Source organism: Cajanus cajan, chromosome 1 (assembly GCF_000230855.2).
Source record: "Cajanus cajan strain Asha chromosome 1, NIPB_CcT2T_4, whole genome shotgun sequence".
Taxonomy (NCBI): Eukaryota; Viridiplantae; Streptophyta; class Magnoliopsida; order Fabales; family Fabaceae; genus Cajanus; species Cajanus cajan.
In genome coordinates this window covers 32703598-32723920 of record NC_138517.1, presented here as the reverse complement: position 1 = coordinate 32723920, position 20323 = coordinate 32703598, and the positions used below count along the sequence as shown (strand labels likewise).

General features: G+C 29.1%; 1 protein-coding gene across 1 annotated transcript; it reads right to left on the bottom strand.

The window, feature by feature from the left end:
- Positions 1-2676: 2676 nt before the first annotated feature.
- Positions 2677-3175, bottom strand: LOC109815372 (uncharacterized). The gene has a single exon (XM_020380083.3). It carries the CDS (start codon positions 3072-3074, stop codon positions 2871-2873), a length of 204 nt encoding a protein of 67 aa, XP_020235672.1. The 5' UTR covers positions 3075-3175; the 3' UTR covers positions 2677-2870.
- Positions 3176-20323: the final 17148 nt, after the last annotated feature.

Sequence of the window (20323 nt, the reverse complement as noted above, 5' to 3'; positions counted from 1 at the left end):
CTTGGGGACATGCTAGGTTTTAAAACCCATGTTCTTTTGGTGTGTGCATCGAGTGTATCTTGCATGACATTATTGTCTTGATGCACCCTGATGTATCTTTCTCCGAATTGAGAGTGTTTGAGTGCTAGGCACCTTGGCTATTTGTTGGTCACTAGTATATCCTTTTAGGCTACTTTATGAGCATTTAGGCAATATGTGTTTTTTTACTAGCGTCATATGCATTTAGAATTACTTGAGTCTGTAGTTTCTATTGCATTGGATGTTTGATTTGTGATTGTTGTTGAGTGTACATGTTTTCTCATAGAATTGTTTATATACTTTGGATGCCATGATAACATGTGATGTATGTTTATATATATGTATTTGCTACTTATGTATTGTTTGTGGCTACTCAACCTTATCTCATACTAGAAGTCAAAGTAATACATATCTCACTTCCCTATTTGTTGTGCTTGTTTTGGTTGGTTGGACATCTTACATGTGAGGATCACCAAAAAATTGATGTTAGTAACAAGGCTTGGACCTTATGATACTTATATGAGTGGAGCTTTAATAAGATTTGACATAAAAAAAGTGTTTCTCATTTTACATTACATCAATTTTAGAATCAATGTACAATTCCTATATTAATTGATGTTAAATATCTTTATTGTAGTAAAACCATTATATTAGTTTGACCAATTAACATGAAAAATTTCTTCTAAATAAATGTATATTTCATAAAATTCACACCAAAATATAACAAATTATATATAGTATCATCACCAAAACATCAAATGTGCACAGTTTGAGTGGATATGTATAAAGTCCAATATCAATAAGAAAACAATAAATAGTAAATAAAATTTTCATGTACATGAACAAATATAATAGTTATTAAAGAAATAGTCTAATATCTATGAGAATCATTCGAAGAAGTATGAAGATAGAAAGGTAGCCAGTGTGAGAGATGCCTCCCAAAGGTATAGAAAATCTCGAGTAAGTCGTAGAAATGCATATATTCAAGGATCGCTCGAGAATCAAAAAATAGAGGGGGAAGTTACTAGCAGTTATGAGCAGTTAAGAAGTTACATCAAAGCGTCAGGATAGTTATCGAAGCAGACAAGCACTAACCACCTCTAAAGAGCTATTTGAGAGTCGAACGAAAAAATGTGTGACGAGCGATTACTCATAGTTAAAAGCAGTTGGGGAGGTTACTCAAACCACGTAGTGGGAGAGTAATTATGCTGACCACGCTAGACTCATATAATGAAACCGCCCCTCAATCAAAATTATAAATAGATAAGGAATTCTCAACTCAGGGGGTCGAAAAAATCATGCTTGAACTTTCACAAGCACTCACTACTTGCGCATACAGCTTCCATGCACGGGATTGTTGGGTATGACTTCTTAGCCACATTTTTCTTCTTTTTCTAGTACTATTTTAGTTTAGTAAGTGTAGTTTCGCAGTTTATTTTCTTCCTTAAGATCATCATATGTATTGTAAACTGGTCAATTATGTGAATTAGACAATGATTATATTCTTGCAAAAGATTTAGTCGCACATACCTAAATTGAAAAACTTAGCTAGTTTAAATAAAAAGAGCTCATAAACAAAATTTCCTACAAACATCAAGCAAAAAAAATTACTCATTTGCACAATGTTTTTTTATATATATAAAATATCCTTATTTATCACTAAATTTTTATGAGTGATGTAAATAAATTACTCTATATATAAAAACTTAGACTCCAATATCAATAAAAATACTGAATAATAATGAAGAATTTAAGAGATAAGAAAAAATATATATATTCTTACAATATTTAATAAAAAAAATTAATGCTTTTTAAAAAAAATTAAAGTACCTTATAAAATAGATAATCTATTCCTTATAAATTTATCTTATAGCTTGAACAGGAAGAAGTTGCATGTAAATGATGATAAAAATAACTTGATAGGGTTTTTGTTGTTTTTGACAGGTATATAACATGTTACTTAATTATAAATGTATCACATTAACGTTTGATATTAAGAATAATGTGAAACAATCAATTAATAAAATGTATATATATATATATATATATATATATATATAATATTTTAAAAAGCAAGTGGTTAATATACAACATTAAAAATAATTAGTAAATAAAATATACAAAAAATCGTGTAAAAGTTCGATTAAACAAAATTTCATTGACGTTTGTCCTTTTTTAATTCTTGTTTTATACGCAATCAATTAGGTGAGGTGAGTTGAGTTGCGTCTGATCCTCGACCATTATCCAAGATGCTCTCTCAGATCACAAGGACCAGACATGATCGATGGACATGTCGAATGATTGGCACTGTCTTGCCATGTTTGAAAAAAATAGAATCATCATTCATACACCTTTATAAAAAGACTTTATAATTAAACACGAAATCATCATAGAATATAAAACTAAGAAAAATATAGAACGCACTATAGTTGTTGAGCCATCAACATTTGAGATACAGATAAATTAATCATTTCAGAACCATGTCATATTGTTGTCAATTTGTCATCCTCCCAGCAAAGAAGAAACCCCCCATTTACTATTAACTCCACGCAGAGAGAAACCATGTTTGAACTTGGAAGCGATTCCAAACTCCAAAATTGAACAAAAATCAAAAGTAAGTAATTCCTGAACAGAAATAAAATTAAACCAAGAACGAAGAAACAGAAAGAAATGAAATCCATTTACATACATGGTCAAAACTCAAACACCCCATACAACCTTAAACTTGCATGGTCAAAACTGAAACACCCCATACAACCTCAAACTGGTATTCCCTAGTAAAAAAAAAAGATATATATATTTATGAGTAGATGAAGAAAGTGTGAGAAAGAAAGAGTTATATATATGTGTGACTAATAATACAATTCTAATCGTCTAGAGCAGTTGGTGCAGAAGAACTTTCTCTTGAGCTTGAAGCACATGGGCAAGAAGCAGAGTCTCCACTGGATCTCAACATCCATGGCTTCAACCTTGCCTGCACAGTAAGGGCAAGTTCCAGGGGCTTGTTGCCTACCCAGTTCCTTCTCTTCCTCATCCCACAAGTACAAGAACCACATTATTATTTTTCTTCTCTTTCTCTTCGCCTGCTACTTGTTGATTGCGAAAGGACCAAACATTTTCGCCTATTTATACAACGAATATTCCCTACCATCGCCGATTTCAATGCCTTTTCCTATTCTTTTTTCACTCACTTCGCCTTCAACTTGTGTTTTTTAACCCTCCATCTTACTCTACTCCACACGAAACCATCACGTTAATTTCTGACCCCTCTTTATATTTTATTTAATTCTTAAATTTTAAAGTCTAACATTTGAATGTTATGTTTATAAAGATAATGAACTTTTATTATTTAAAAATATATATACTAAATTTGGATATAATTTTTTTATATATGATAAATTTTTATTCAATTTTTAAAATTATATATTTTAATATTTAATTTTAAATTTTAACATATTTTATCACCTAATGTTTTCTTAATAACATTTACTACTAACATAAATTACTAATGTGACATGAGAATATATCATATTCATATATAATTGAATAATGGCATTAAATAATTAATTAAAATAATAATAAAATGACTAAATTTTAAAAGTTTGATTAAAAATCTATAATTATAAAAATTGAGTAGAAAAATATTTAATAATTAAGAATATTTATTAAATTAATTAATATTTTATTTGATTCATAAATTTAAAATTTTCATATTTCAATCTTATATTTATAAAGATAATTAATTAATAATAATATTATTATTATTTAATATTTAATATTTAAAGATAAAATTGTTTGAAAATATATATACTAAAACAGATTATCAGTTTTATATATTTTATATATTTTTATTTAATTTTTAAAATTATACACTTTACTAATATCTTCTGTGTAACATTTACTAACATAAATGACTAATATGATATACAAATGAGAATATATCATACTCATAATTAAGTAATGACATTAAATAATTAATTAACATAATAATAAAATGACTAAATTTTAAAAGTTTGATAAAAAAATGTATAATTATAAAAATTGAGTAGAAAAATTCACAAATTACATGTGAGTAAGAAAGGTTAATTAATTTTTTATATGAAATAACTTTTAAAAATTACAAAATAGGTATTGCATGTGTTTTGCACACCTTTTATGGAGGAGAAAAATACTTTATCATTGCGAATTCGTCGCAGTTTAAAATGGTTTCGTACGAAATAATAGTATCTAAAAAGAATTAGTATTAGTTTTTGGAAAAAATATTAAACAATGTTCTAGAGATACTAATTAAAGACAAAATAAATAATAATGAAAATATATAATAATTAGATATTGTCTTACTTTTCAATCACTTCCATATATATTAATTAAATGTAAATGTTAAGAGTTACTTTCTGACAATATCGATTTTACATATTTTTTTTGTAACTTCTTAATTAATTTAACATTTTTATTATTATACTTTTTATCAATTAAGATTTTAATATTTTAAAAATAAATTATTAATAATTAAAAATATTTTTTTCATTTAAATCAAAATATAATTTATATATTTAAAAAATATATATTTATATAAATTTTAAATATAATTTAATTTTCAAGTATATTATTTATTTGTATGTATAATTTATTAAAAAATTTAGTTATATATAAAAAATATTTTGTCTATAAAACACATAATACTAAAATACTATAATAAAAAACTTTTATTTAAGCACTCATTTGCGGCATTGGCACTCTTACTTTTTATCATAAATTTATACACTTTCTCTTTACTTTCTAACCTAACTCGCTTTTTACCTAAAAATTTAGGTGTAAATTTTTTAATACAAATAAAGCATTATCATAAAAATATACAAAAGAAATAAAGTATTTTCTAGTGATTTGGATGACAAATTGCGAGTTTGTTAAGAAAAGTTATTTACGAAAATTCATTTTCCAAAATGAAGCTGTACGTTGGTGAAGAGAATGAATTGTGGATAACACAAACGAACCGGCATAAAAAAGCGAAGTGTGCAATGTGCATAGATTAATATTATATTAAAAAATCTAATGAAACTTATTTTAAAAAATATATGACATTTTTTAAGGCACCGACATGACATAAGTTTTTTTTTAAAGCTTACACTTTTTTTTTAAAAAAAAAGGGGTAAGTTTTTTTTATAGAGAAGTAACATAATAATTACAATAATAAATTTGCAACAATAAGAGATAGTCAATTTCATCGAAATTAAAGTTAATTTAACATAAAGTTATGAATAATATTATCACATCAACATCTCAATAACTAATAACGTAACATAATATTATTATAAATAATTTATCAATTTCAGTTCAATCAAAATGTTTAACCTAAATAATTAATGTATTATTATGCATATCAACTATAGAAATCTCTTATAGTAGGAGTAGATAATTTAAGTAGTTAGACTCTATCAAATTACAACGTTGAACCTATCGCAACTAGCTTAAGTATATACATTAGGCTTCATAGGGTGTTATATATACAATTTAAATTGATTTATTAGGTTTTATTACTTAAACTAAAAAGTCTAGTATTCCTCTCGGGCATAACAATTTGATTTATATGACAGTAGCTTGCAACATTAAGTCTCTTATAGGATTAATCCATCAATTATCCTCCAAATACTACGCCTTCTAATACTTAGTTAAAAACTAAGTCTTTGACCTTTTATTTTACTCAATTAGTCACTTTATACATGTATGTTTCGACTTTGCCCAGATATGATTTTCATATAAAACCTATATAAGACAACTTAAAACAAGTACCGATTTAGAAGTACCATAACTTATATTTACATAATGAATAATACTTTAATTTCTAAACAAGCTTTTATACTCTCCTCTAATTTTTATGTATCTCAACAAAGACACATATCTATATCACAAGCCTAACAACTTAACAACCTGATTAACTATAGCATCATATAACTTAACAACTTCATCATTATCAACTCACAACTTAGCAACATAAACATCATTATCTAGTATATCAACTTAAAACATAATGAGTTATCATCATACAACTTAATCATCATTCTTCAAGTATTAGACAACTTAGAATATCATATAGAATCACACAACTCACACTCGACATCATCCCATGGGTGCCAAACACTATTAAGACAAGGGGTTTCTTGTCTTGGCCACGTCCAGTGCCAAACCACCTGCGTTTAGCATGAATGAGGCAGAAAGCCTTCCATTTTCTCATGTTTGGCATGACAAAACTCACGTCCAACCCCAAATCAAGGAGAGCCTAACTCACATTTGAAGTCACTCCATTGACATTCAACATCACTCTTTTGGCACTCGACGTTTGTTTAAACAAAGATAATTCTCTCTCCTCACGTTTGGTGTCATTCAACTTAACATCTGACGTGAGTAAGTTAGAGATGATTCACTCTTCTCACACTTGACGTCACCAATTTTGTGTCTGAAATCAAAAGATTGGGAATCCTTGACTTTGAGCCATGCTTGACACCATAAAAGCACACTTGATGCGAAGATAGCTTTTACACTTGACAAAAACTCTAATTTCCCAATTCCATCTGAAATCCAAAAAACATGCAACAAGGAATACCACACATATACAACATATAGAACTCGAAAACAACTCCAAAAAAGCAACATGCAACCAAAGATCTATAAGAATCATCAACCCATTTTACAACCACTTCCAAGAAAGAAACCAAAACTCAAGCAATCACATCCTTATGGAATTCAGTCCAAAACAACCATCTCTTGATAAATATTAATAGCAAACAATCATCCCAATTAAATTAACAATAACCCCACACAAAGCTTCCATTACCTCAAATTGCTCCAAAGTAAGAAGAAGAAAAGAGGGGAAAAAAACTCCACACAAACTCCGACTCAAGATCTTTAGCTCCATAGACTTGGATCTCCTAGCTAATCACCTTGGATCAACAATAGGAAAGGATTGAAATCAAGTCTCAATAGAAAAAGAAAATGAAGAAAAAAGTTTGGCTCTAGAGAACTTATTTCTAATTTTTCTTAAAACTTAGAACTTATGTGATTCATGTCTTAAAAAAAAAATCTTACATATTCTTTCTTATTGAACACTTAACTAAATCTAAAATTATCTAAAAAAGAACCTAACTCTCAAGGTTCATAACTCTTAAAACTCTAAAATAATCTTCGTATATAACAACACAACAACATTTAAATCATATAATTAAATTAAAAAATACCTAAAACACACAATGTTACAATATTTTCTTTTTCTTTTTCATTTTTAATTTTGTCTCCTTTTTCAGAATTTGTACCCAGAATTTCTTTTAATGTTATAGATAATTATTAAAAGACTAAATCGATGATAAAATTATGAAAATATACATTTGGAAACTGAAGTGAGTTTACCTTTACATATATATCGAGTATAACAGGGATTAAAAATGCATGATACTAGAAAATAAAAATAAAATAAAATAAATATTAATTAATTATTCTTCTATAAGTTGGTTGAATGCTACATTAATTTAATTAATTTTAAATATCTATTAATACTTTAATTAAATTGTAAATGCACTCCTCATATTATAATGTAGATCTACCATTAACCGTAATCTTTTGGTGTTGTCTTCCCATTATCTTTTCACTGTTCAATTGTTCATTCACCCTTTTATTATCCTTTATTTTCATTTTAATTCGTGACCAATTGGTTTAGGGTCGAAAACATCAGGAAAAAAAGAGGTTATATTACATGCGAGTTTACAAAGAGGATTTTCTGGGCACAATGTTTCTATACTACTATCAATTTTATCATAATGATACGATTTAAATAACAAATTTACATTATTTTTTTTTTATCACATTATGATTATCTATAATATTAAAAATAGCCCGGTTTTATACCATACTTTATTGTACAAGAATAACTATATTAATTATTATATTATAATATCTGACAACTGTAATTATTTTAAATAGAAATAATTTATATTATTATAACTGTGATAATATGACATTAAAATAATGGAAACAAGTATATATAAAATAATTATTATAAAAATTACTAAATTTACAGCTATGTATTATTTATACCTACTTAAAAATATATTTAAAAATATAAATTATTAATATTAACATAAATAAATTATAAATATAATAAAATTAAAATTTAAATAGTGTGTAAATTATCAAAATTAATTTTTTATCATTACAAAAAATAATTTAAAATATTTTTACCCCTAATTTTAGAAATACTATATCCAGTTTATCTTCTAATAATTTTTTTTAATATATTTTTTGTTTTTTTTTTATCTCTTTTCATCATGTCGGTCGTTTTATTATACACTTTTTCTTTCGTCCAGCTACAAATATCTTCGATCTATTATATCATATTAGCGACTAATATTTTTGTGTGTATTTTATGGTAAAAGTTTAATGTCAAATAATATTGTTTCTATTATTATTTGTTTTTGGATACATATGACCAATATATTTTAGCACAGACAATATTCTTATTTGAGATAGATACAACTGTTACAAGTGACAAAACTTTTTTTCCTGAAATATTTAGCATATTTATATTTTCAAAACTTAAACTTAAAACATTAATTAAACTAATTCAATCTTGTACAAATTAATTAACGTAACCCTCGATTTTCTACTATTATTTGCTAAAAACACAATGAGATTATTTTGATTTGTTTTTCTCAACTTGACTGAGAAAGCCTGAGTGTTTTCATTTCAATCATGATCCCAATATTGAAATAAAAATAAAAAGCAAATAAATTTACGGTGGGTTGGTTATTAAGAACGATGAATATCTCTCTGGTTTAGTCTACCAAGTCAACACCAAAACATTACCTCCATGTGTGCCCTAGACATCATCCCCAACCTACATATATTCACATTTAACACGTTTTTATAAATCAAACATTCAAACTTGCTTCGAACTTTCCTCAAGTCATATTAGTAATGCGCACGAACACGTACGATCTCGATGCCCATTAAATTTTTCAACTAATAATTAATCAAGGTCGACATAACCCTTTACATATATACATAGAAATTTCTACTATGGCAACACAAAACTATTATAACGTATCTTTCACTAATGAATTGTTTGCTAGATTCATAGTCCAACGTGTGGCATGCATACAGACAAGACAGTCCATGGTTTTCAAATTAAAATTCAAGTGTCATAAGTTTGTGACATCATGACTGCTTATATGATCCAAATAAATCGATAAAAAATGAAGTTACGGAATATCTAGGGAGGAGAAAAATGAGAAGAAATGATGACATAAACAAACTTGTGTCTAGATACATTAGTTGTATTGTTTTGATGAAAAATTAAAGTCGTAGTTGGCGATGTAGTTTAGTTGCAGTCATTGCGGCCAGAGTGTATCTGACATGTATGTTATGCCATTTGAGTTGTAAGAAGGTAAAGCAAATTAAAGAAATAGGGTCCACTTGCCGAAAGAGTCTCCTACTTGATTTAAGCATCTATGTTTCGCAGGATTTATAAAATAAAAACAACAACTCTGTTTATCGGAAGTACTATGCACGTGGTTTTGTGTGCTTAAATTGTTTTTTTTTTTTTGTTTTAATTCAATTCAAGGATAGGAACGTAAGGAATCGGGTTAACTCAAATTTGAAAAAATATGTTATTTCACATGTTGTATTAGATTTGATTTCTATGATTTTTTTTTTTAAATTTAACTCAACTCGATCGGAAATGGGTTGAGATAATCTGGTCAAACATAATTAAGTTTATTTATTTATTTTAAAAATTTAAATATTTCACAATAGATATAAATTAAATTTAAAATAGATATGTTGTATTATTACAATGTTATGAATTCAAAAATACAATCTACTATAGATCAAGAGTGACATAGAATATTGTCATGAGCAAGTGATCATCCAAACACTAACTTACTATTATTACTATTATTATTATTATCATTATTTATTTATTATATGTGACTAGGTCGGATTTAGTCATAGGTCAAAAAATATAATTTATTTATTTATTTATAAAAAATGTCAAATTTTGATCGGATTGGGTTAAGTCTTACCTGAACATTAAAAAATTTGATCCAAACTCATTGATTTGAATGAGTTTGAATTTATGAGTCACTCATATCCACTTACACCCCAATTTAGTAAAATGATTTTTGGAAAATAATTTTAAGTTTGTTTTTAATGTAGTTTAATTGACTCAACTAAAATCAAATCGAATATAGTTTGGATTCATTTACTTATGTTTGGTTTTGGTTTCAATAGGTAAAAAAAGTGTTTGGTAAGGTGTCTTTTTGAGGACCTTATATATTTTTAATTAATTTATAAGTTTATTTTATTAAAATAAACTTATTCAATATAAAAGTTTATTTTTCAAACCTATACATTATTTGTTTGAGTGAATTTTGTAGAGAGACGTAAATGAGAGAGAAGTGGAAGAGATAATATATTTTTCAATTGTTTGGAAAGAAGAGAAGAGAGAAAATATTTGGTGGGGTCATATTAAAAAAACTATCCCCAAAGAATGAAGAGATTTGTAACACTACATTTTTTTAATATTAATTGTTAATTTTATTAATTTATCTATTGTTGTGGTTAATTATTTAGTTGTTGTGGAACTTTAAGGATTTAGAAATCTTGATGAGTTATGTTGTTTGAGAAGTTACTCTGAGTAAAAGTCAAGTTGGTTATTAGGGAAGGGTATATAAGGTCTTTCTTAAGAAGTGAACCTTATAAGTTCCCTTCCTTAATAGTGATTTTATGGCTATTTAGGTGATTCCTAGCTCCAAAGCCAATAATCAGAGGAATAGAGGTGTCGGTGCAAAGTTAACTTGGAGTGACTTGTTTTCCTTTCTTTTATCTCTTCCTAATCGATCCAAGGGTAAGAGAAGTTGTAAATTGATTCTTGATGAATTGTTGAGTTGTATACTACTTGATTTTCACTAAAATTTGTTGTTGTGTTGATGTTTGAGATATAAATTTGAAGGATGTGAGTTTTTGGTGTTCTTGAGAATGTTGAGATGAATTATTGATATTTTTGGTCATATGTTGATTGCATGATGAAAATGTTGCTGGAAATGAGTCGTTCATTTTGTGTAATATATCATGAATTCTTGAGTCAAAACGTGAATCTTCCAAGTGCATAATTTATCATCATATTGGGCTCAACTTAATTAAAGGAGTCGGCCATGATGTAGGCCAGAGTTTCTCTACCTCACTCTTATTGGGCGTGAAATTGGTAGCGTTGGGCGTGAGCTAGAGGAGAGCTCTCTGACTTGATCACATCGGACATAGGCTGAATGTCTTCGGGCGTGGATGCCTATGGATCTCTTTAATTTGGTGATGTTAGGCCCTAGTTGAGTGGTGCCAATTGGCGTGATCAAGATAAAAACTCTCTGCCTAGATGACATCAAGTGTCAATATTGTGATGCTGGGTGAGAGTTAGGTAGAGACTCTTTGCCTGAAATGGGGTCAAGCATGGGTTTGGTCACGCCAAATGTGATTGACATAAGGGCTCTCTACCTATTCACATTGGACACAAGTAGTTTGGCATTGAGCGTGAGCGAGCCAGAGGTTCTCCACCTCAATGATGTCGAGTGTGATGAGGAGAATGACGTCAAGTGTGAGGATAATGATGTTGGGCGTGAGATGCCTAATGAAAAACTTGTTTTTTTTATTGACTAAGTGTTGAACATGTGTTAGTAGATTGGATTGCTCACATGGTATAAGTTGATTTATGATTCTATTGCTTTATAATTAATCTATGATGATGAATATTGATGTTTAAATTGTTAAAAGTTGTAAGTTGTTGAATGATGGAATGTAGTGAGAATTGTGTTGTGTAGTGCCAAGTTGCTGTATTGAGAATGCTGAAGGCATTGTGTTGAGTTGTGTTGATTAACTTAGAACTAGAGGAGAATGTTGTTTTAAAAATTGAATATCCTATTGTGAGGATATGATGTTGTGGTGTTTCACAAGCCTAGTTGTTGAGAATCCTTTTTGAGAAGTTGACTCTTGAAGTTGAATGTTGAGTCTCTTCTGAGATCTTAGTTGATCTCGTATGGGGACCAGGTCAAGTCATACGTGTATAAAATGACCAATATAAAATATTATAGGAGTTAAGTCGAGCTATACTAATTATAAAGAGACAAATGTAGATTCTTATGAAGGCAAGGTCGAGCCATATGTGTACAAAGTGACAAAACTAACTAAGGTACAAGGTTAGGACCAAAATCACTAAGTATTAGAAGAGGCATAGTATTTGGAGGATATGCAATATTTTAATCGCATAGGAGGCTTAATTATGCATGTTAAGGTCATGGTAGGTTCACACATAAAGTTGTTCTACCCTAATAGGAATACTAGACTTTCCTAGTTTAAGTGACAATATTCAAAAAACCATGTTATGTTGCGGATTTATATCCAAATTTGTTGTTGACCTAACAAACCCAAGAAGATTGCATTGTTAAATTGGTTCGGTAGGATCAAACCACTTAAACTATTCACATGTGTGGTAAGAGGTCTCTTAGTTGAAAATGCACGATGATGCATATAGTTGTTGTGTTATGCATATAATGTATTTTCATTTTGTGTTGTTCATATGATATGTTGAAATATTAGTTGCATAGTTGTGCTATAAAGTTGTTATGTGTTGACGTGTTGATCTATATTGTTAAGTTGATACCTTAAAAAGGTTGTTGATGTGTTGTATGGCTTATATGCTAACTTAAGATGAAGATAATTGCTTGGTTGTGGTATGTTGGAATGTTGTTGTGTTGTTGAAAGTTGGAAATCTTGAAGGAGATATGATTGATATTAGTAGTATAATTGTAGTTTTCTCCTATACTTGTTATATTGTTTTCTTGTAAGTTTACCCTTACATATTTCATAGTAGTTAAACTATGATGGTCATACATGATACGGGAGTAGACTAGAGATGGGTTGGAGGAGGAGTTCCTTTTGGAGAGTCATACATAAATAAGAAAAATTAATTGAAAGTTGGAAAGTTAGGTGGAACCTAGTAATTGAAAGTTGGTAGTTTGAATGTATTTTGAAATAACTGAGAAATTATATTATTTCAACAATAAATTATATGTATAGTGAAATTTCATTTTAGTAAATTTGCTTAAATGATTTTAAGGTAAAAAAAATAATAATCAATTTTTAGATAGTAAATGAACTTTAAGGATTTTTTTTCCGATAAAATAATCATAAGTTTCAAATTTTTAAATACATGAAAACAATATTTTTTTAAGGAAAAAAAATTGTTTTACAACTTTTAGCTATACTTTCAAACACAACTTATTTTGAAAACAAGTTTTTACTATTAAAAAAAAACTATTGAAATCTCTAAATATAATAGGTCAAAAATGTTAGCACTGATGATTGAAAAAGGTTGAAGATGTGACACCCTCTACCCCATTATTAATATACAACAAATGTAACAATAAGATATTACTTTTCTTCTTTTTGGGTAAATAAAATCTTTCATAGTTGACAAATATTTCAAATATAACAAGGTAGAAGATTCACATTCGTAACTCATAAATCATAACTCCAGTGTAAAAATTATAAAAGAAAAGAAGTTAAGATTTTCAATACAATTTAGTATAAAACAAGAAATCATATATATACAAATAATAATAAAGGAAATATAAATTAACTCCAGTAAAGGTGGCAGGGCCTCCTAGTTAGGAATCAATTTATATTTTCCAAATCATGTAATAAAATATAACAAAGATATTCATTCTGGTCTTTTATCAAGAACGTTCAAATTACAAATCTTAACATACAATTTCCTTGAATTATAAACTTTATCTACGATATCTCTTCGTTAGAAATTACAAAGAAGAGAAACTAAAGTTATTAAAACAATAACATATTAAACTAAAAATAACTATGTCCCGATGTCACATCCTATCAGAGCATGCCCAATTGAAGCCTTTAAGCCTCATCACCAACATCCCCATGATGCTGATCATCTGCAACATAATTTAAAACATATACAAAAACAACAAGGGAGTGAGAAACATCTCACTCAGTTTCAGATGCAGAAATAAAGGTTAGATAGCACACACACACACAACAAATATAAGTCACATGTAAACAATACACATACATCATCAATATTACAAATACATTCATTTATCATGCAATGATGTCATGGACTCATCTCATAAATACATGCATGTGGCGCCATAAGGAAGTTTCACATATCATCACTGGTGACCCTAAGGCACACCTGCACAACTGTCGGTGACCCTAAGGTACACCTGGTTAGCATATCATCAACTGTCGGTGACCCTAAAGTACACCTGGTTAGCATATCATCAACTGTCGGTGACCCTAAGGTACACCTGGTTAGCATATCATCAACTGTCGGTGACCCTAAGGTACACCTTGTTAGCATCAACTGTCGGTGACCCTAAGGTACACCTTGTTAGCATCGTGGGTATGCGGCCTCAGCGGCACACCTGGAGTAATATATGCATATGATGCATGTCAAACATTCATTATTTCATGAACTCAACATTTAACTTATTATAAGATTTCATCAAGTATATCATGTCATTATTTGTCATAGTCTCATAATCATATCATGTCTCAATAGTCCATTCATATGTCTCATGTCATTTGTCCATATTTCACAAGGTCATGTCATAAATACTCCTCTTAAGGTCCGCATAGGTATTCACAGAGATTCAGAGAGCATTCTTATTCATATTAAAACTCATTTATTATTAACATTAATTTCATATTCATTTATTACTTTAACAAAGAAAAAGGTAGAGTAAATAGAAAATCAGACAGAACAACGACACCTTTAACAAAAACAAAGTAGAATAAATAGAAAATCGGACAGAACAACGGCACCTTCAACAAAAAGCAAAGTAGAGTAAATAGAAATTTAGACAGAACAACGGCACCTTCAACAAAAAGCAAAGTAGAGTAAATAGAAATTAAACAGAATAACGGCAAAGGATTGGGGGCCAATCCGGCAAACAACTATCCAACAATTATCCCCACACCCTTGAGCGAGGTTCTCACTCCCCCCTTACCTGGATAGGCGGAGTTGGAACTTGGGCAGGGTCTCCTCCTCTGGATCCCCTCTTTTTCTTTCCCTCTCTCTCTCTTTCTTTCTTTCTCTCTCTTTCTCTTCTCTCTCTCTCTCTTTCTCTTTTCTTTCTCTCTCTAAAATTTTCACTTCTTCTCCTCTGTACCAAATTTTCACCCCCCTGCCCCTATTTATAGGCCTCCTGGCGCAACCGGAACGGCCGTACTGATTTCGGAACGGCCCGTTCCGGATCCTTCAAACGTGGGCAAATTTCTCAACTGGAACGGCCCGTTCCAAAATCGGAACGGCCCGTTCCGAGACTCAGCAGAACGACCCGTTTTGTTTCTAGAACGGCCCGTTCTCCATACCAGAACGACCCGTTCTCCATCCAGAACGGCCCGTTCCAGGCCCGTTCTGGAACTTGAAAAAATAGCATATTCGCTCTTTTGGAACGGCCTGTTCTGCATTTGGAACGGCCCGTTCCGAAACCCAGAAATACCCTTGTCCCTTTATTAAAATTACGAAAATGCCATCAATAATTACGAAAATGCCATTACTAATAAAAATATCCTTTTAAGGAAATTGGGGTGTTACAGAAGATAAGTTCATGAAGACTTAGTTTTAGCTTATAATCATGTATCTTTTTCTTTCTAAGTTTCAAATTGTATAAAAATGCCTTTTTTAAAGCTTATATAGGTTATGCAGTGCTGGAAGAAAAAGAAAAAAACTTATCTACTATTTTAAAAAATTAAATAAGTAAAGTGATAGGAGTTTTTATCAAGCTAAAACCAAACAAGGAAGTTAAACAAAGTTATTTTCTTAATAAATTCGTGTTTTCATAAACAGAGTAGTTGATTACAAGGATGCTTAATTAATTACTGTAGTTAAAATGTATTTTTAGAAAAACCATATTTCCTTATTTTAATTGATTACAAATTGTTTAATTGATTAAATTGAAAACTCACTTTGTTTTTGTTAAGTCTAAACCCTTTATATTTTAATTATGACAAACCTTATAAATAAAAGTCATAAGCCTTCTGAATATTTATGCTACTAATGAGTTTGCTTAGTGTATTCAAAACATCAATTAAAGTAAACTTAAGATTGATGCAGAATGACTCTTAGAAGGTGGACAAGAAAGAACAAGTTTAAGCTAAATAAAATACTATTAATGTGGCATAAGCATTAGAATGAAACTTCAAAATGTAGAACTCATAAAAACTTTGAATGGATGTCTTAACTATACATTCAATACTGAAAATCTTTAGAAGACTATGAAGTCTATTTATGTGATATCTTGAGCTCTAGAAATTCATATGAAAAACCTAAAGAATTATCTACATTCTTCGTGAAGAAGTTTAGAGCTTATATAGATTAGATCATGTGAAAAATTGTAAAAGATGTTGCAAATGGTGTTGATCTTGACTACAAAACATAGTTACTGTACTTTGTACATATATTTAGTTTTAGATAAGATCTTAAGCCAAAATTTGTGGCTTTGGATAGCTATAATAATTATCTACAACCTTTATGAAGAACTCATGATGCATTGGAAAAGCCTAGATATGGGCAAATATGGCAATCAAGATGAAACTATTATTTTGAGTTGCAACACTAACATAATGTAGTATTTTGAACATATCTGGACTTGTAGTGATGATTTTGAGCCAAACTTAGTGTCTATTGAAAGATAGTAAAATTTTCTATAACTTTGATGAAGAAGTTGTGGGTTGATAAGGTCTCTATCATGGACAAATTATGTTTGCAATATGGAAATGTTGATCTGTCTAGAACAACACAATGTTGTTGCAATAATTTGGGAAAATCTTGTGCTACAGAGGTCCAAATAACATGAAACCAATTTCTAATGATAAGGACATATTTATCTACAAGTTTTATGAAGATATCGAAACTTAATTTGGTCATTTGAAGGGTCAAAATACTAAATTATAGAGACTACATCAACAAAGTTCCATATCATATATAGAAAATGAAACTTAGAATATGCATAGAAGGCACCTTGTTTGAGAAGCCTTGCTGATGTAAAAAAATATGATGCCAACACAAAACTTGGGGAACACGATATGCTCTAACGACTAGTTCATCCCATGTAACTTATATATATTGACCAAATACAACTACAAAACACAAAGGAGAGAGCCTACACCATTCCAAGTCATTAATCTACTCCTCTCGACTTCAACACTTCTCTAAAATTAAGAATGCAAAAAATAAAGTGAAGTACAATAAAGCTACCATGAAGAGTCCAACCTATGAGTGTTGATTAGCCGTATATTACCCCAAAAACTTTCTCTTTGTATGTAATATGTTTTTATCCTAAATCACCCGTATGGGTAGAAGTTTGGTTGTAAGAAAGGGATAGGGAGAACTCATGGAATGTGGGTAGCTTAAAGAGAGTCTATAAGGTGATAGTATGGAGAGACTAGAATGAAATAATACTAGGCAACCTAAAAAGCTGAAATAATACTTGTATCTTGTCTCTCCCATGGCCAAGTGGGTTTCATGGTTGAGTTTTGTAAGAATACTTGTATTTTGTAACATCAATTTTATGAAAAACACTTTTGATTTATAAATGTTGTTCTAGGAATAAACTTTGACTTTTAAGATATACATCTAAGATAATTATAATCTTTTGAACATGAGCTCATAAATAATGATATTATCCTTTTGAGTAACTGAACCATTTATTTCTAGATCTTTTGAACACCAAGGCAACTTGAGTGATAATTCAGAAGGGTTAAAGTTTAAGAAAAAGGCTAAGTCACAATTCAACTCTCATTCTTATGATATTCTTACTAGTTAAGTTTTGTGAGAAATCATAAACTTTTTGTTTTAATTGATTACAAAGGTTTTTGTAGAAAAAAAAAGATACTAGAAGGGGAGTTGAATAGTGTCTATCAAAACTCAACATTTTCTTTCGAAACAATGAAGTAGTATCAAAACTCTTAAGAGTGTAGACAAAGAGTCAATAGTAAAGAACATAAAATTTTTATACCAATTCGTATCAACCAATAAGATTACGTCCAATTCTTGATTAAATTTCACTATCTTTTATAAAGATACAAATATTCTTTCATAAGCCACTTTTGGCCTAACTTAAGTATTCTTTAACTTTCCTTTTCAAACAACTATCCAAGTATTCTTTGAACAACGAAACATCTCCAAACTTCAACAACCAAGTATTCTTTCACAACAAAGCCTCCTCAAGTTACAACTATCAAGTATTGTTTACAAAGAAACCTCTTTAGACTGTAAGCAATAACACAAAGTTAAAGTTGAAAAATCACTTGTTGTTTCTTCTTACTATCAAGACTTTATTCAACCAAATTAGGTACACAATTTTTTTTTACAGAAAGAACGAATATCTTTTTACAAAATAAAAATTGTTCTCTCTGTCTTTCTGAATCATCAAGTTTCTTTGTATAGGTGTTTCATAAAGATAACTATTGCAAATCCTTGAGCATCTCTCATAGGCTTACTTCGTCTACCTCCATCTTTCTTCCTTGTAGAGAGAAATGTTTATTGATGCATTAAATGTGTTTCATTGAATTTTCACTTCATATATGGTCAAAGACACTACTTATCAGCTTTATAGTTCCAAACAGAAGGAACTATTGTTTGTGTCAGTCATGAATGACTTTTTTTGAGAGTTCGCATGCTTTGAGGGATTTAATTGTCTTTTCTTTGACACAAAACATATTTTTGTTCCGTTTTGAAGTAGAAATATTGAAGAAGGTTTTTATTCCTTTCGATACGTTGAGGAATAATATAGACAAATAGATTTGCTTATCAAACATCATAAATGATATATATTAAATGCATTCATCTTACAAATTAAACGAAGTAGTTCATATAAGAGACCACATCATTATAACCAATCATCTTATTCTAATTCATCTTATAATATGATTTGAAAATTGTTCTCTAAAAAATGTCTAAGTTTGTTAACATTAAAACTTATATGCTAAAGGATCCAAGATCGTCTTTTGATCTAATAATTTTTAATTGATTCAATGATGACTTGTTTTGTTTGTAAAAATCGAGATGTTTGATTTTAATCGATTACAATTTTATTTAATTGATCAAAATGTACTAGATTTATATATTGAGTTTTGAAAAAACACTTTAATTGATTATGATATTTTTATCAATTAATCTGGCTCTCTTGAAAATACACTTGCATGTTTTAATTGATTATAACATATTTTAATCATTTAAAATGTTTTATAATAAGTCTGGAATTGTTATGATGATTGAATTAATCAATTACAAAACGATTTAAATTTGTTAAGAAACAATATGTTATATGTAGCATTTTACATTCTTTTTGAAAAACAAGTCAAATATCTTTTTTTAAAAGTTTTTCAAGTTCTAAGAGAAAGAAAATTGTGATTTCATAGTTGATCACCACCTACCTTTGAGCTTTTCTTAATGAAAAGGCAGAAGGACTATCATTGTGGAAACACTAAACATTTAGGTATTTTATTTCCTTATACCTTTTGGTTGATGATAGAAAATTTGATCTTTAGAGAAGGACTATAAAAGTTCTTGCATAGATTTGATTACGGTTTTTAATTGGGCAAGGGAGAAAACTTTTTTTTATAGGATTTGAAAGAGGTTATGGTATTAAAATTGATTGAAAGATTCTTGTAATTCTAATGGAAAAATCTCGATGAGTTACTAGATTGGATGTAGTCCTTCTTGGTTGAAAGTGAATCATTATAAAATCTTGGTTTTCTTTCTCTCTTCCTTATACTTAGGGATGACAATGGGGCCCCATGGGGACGGGTAATAGTAAGTCCGTCCCCGCCCCGCTGGATGAAAATTGGCCCATACCCACCCCATATCCACGCGGGTATCCATTAAGTGAGTATCTATGAATTTCTTGAATACCCACAGATATCCATGGATATTTATAATTTTTTTAAGAAATTTAAAAAATTATATTACAAATAATTTTAAGTTTATATTTAATAATGTTAATTTTGAACTTGTATTTAACGTTAATTTTGTTGAAATAATAATAAAAATGCAAGATAATCAATAACTTAAAATACATCAATCTCACAAGTTAAAGTCTCATCACAAAGCTACAATAATTCAATCTCATAATTCTAAACGAAAGTAAACAACTTAAAATACATAAATTTTATTGGTCCAATTAAAGCTAGAAAATTAAATAAAATTACATCCAACATAATTCTATAACATGCTTAA

Excerpts from the sequence above, each read along its gene's own strand:
- LOC109815372 (XM_020380083.3), bottom strand. The coding sequence starts at position 3,074 with ATGTGGTTCTTGTACTTGTGGGATGAGGAAGAGAAGGAACTGGGTAGG.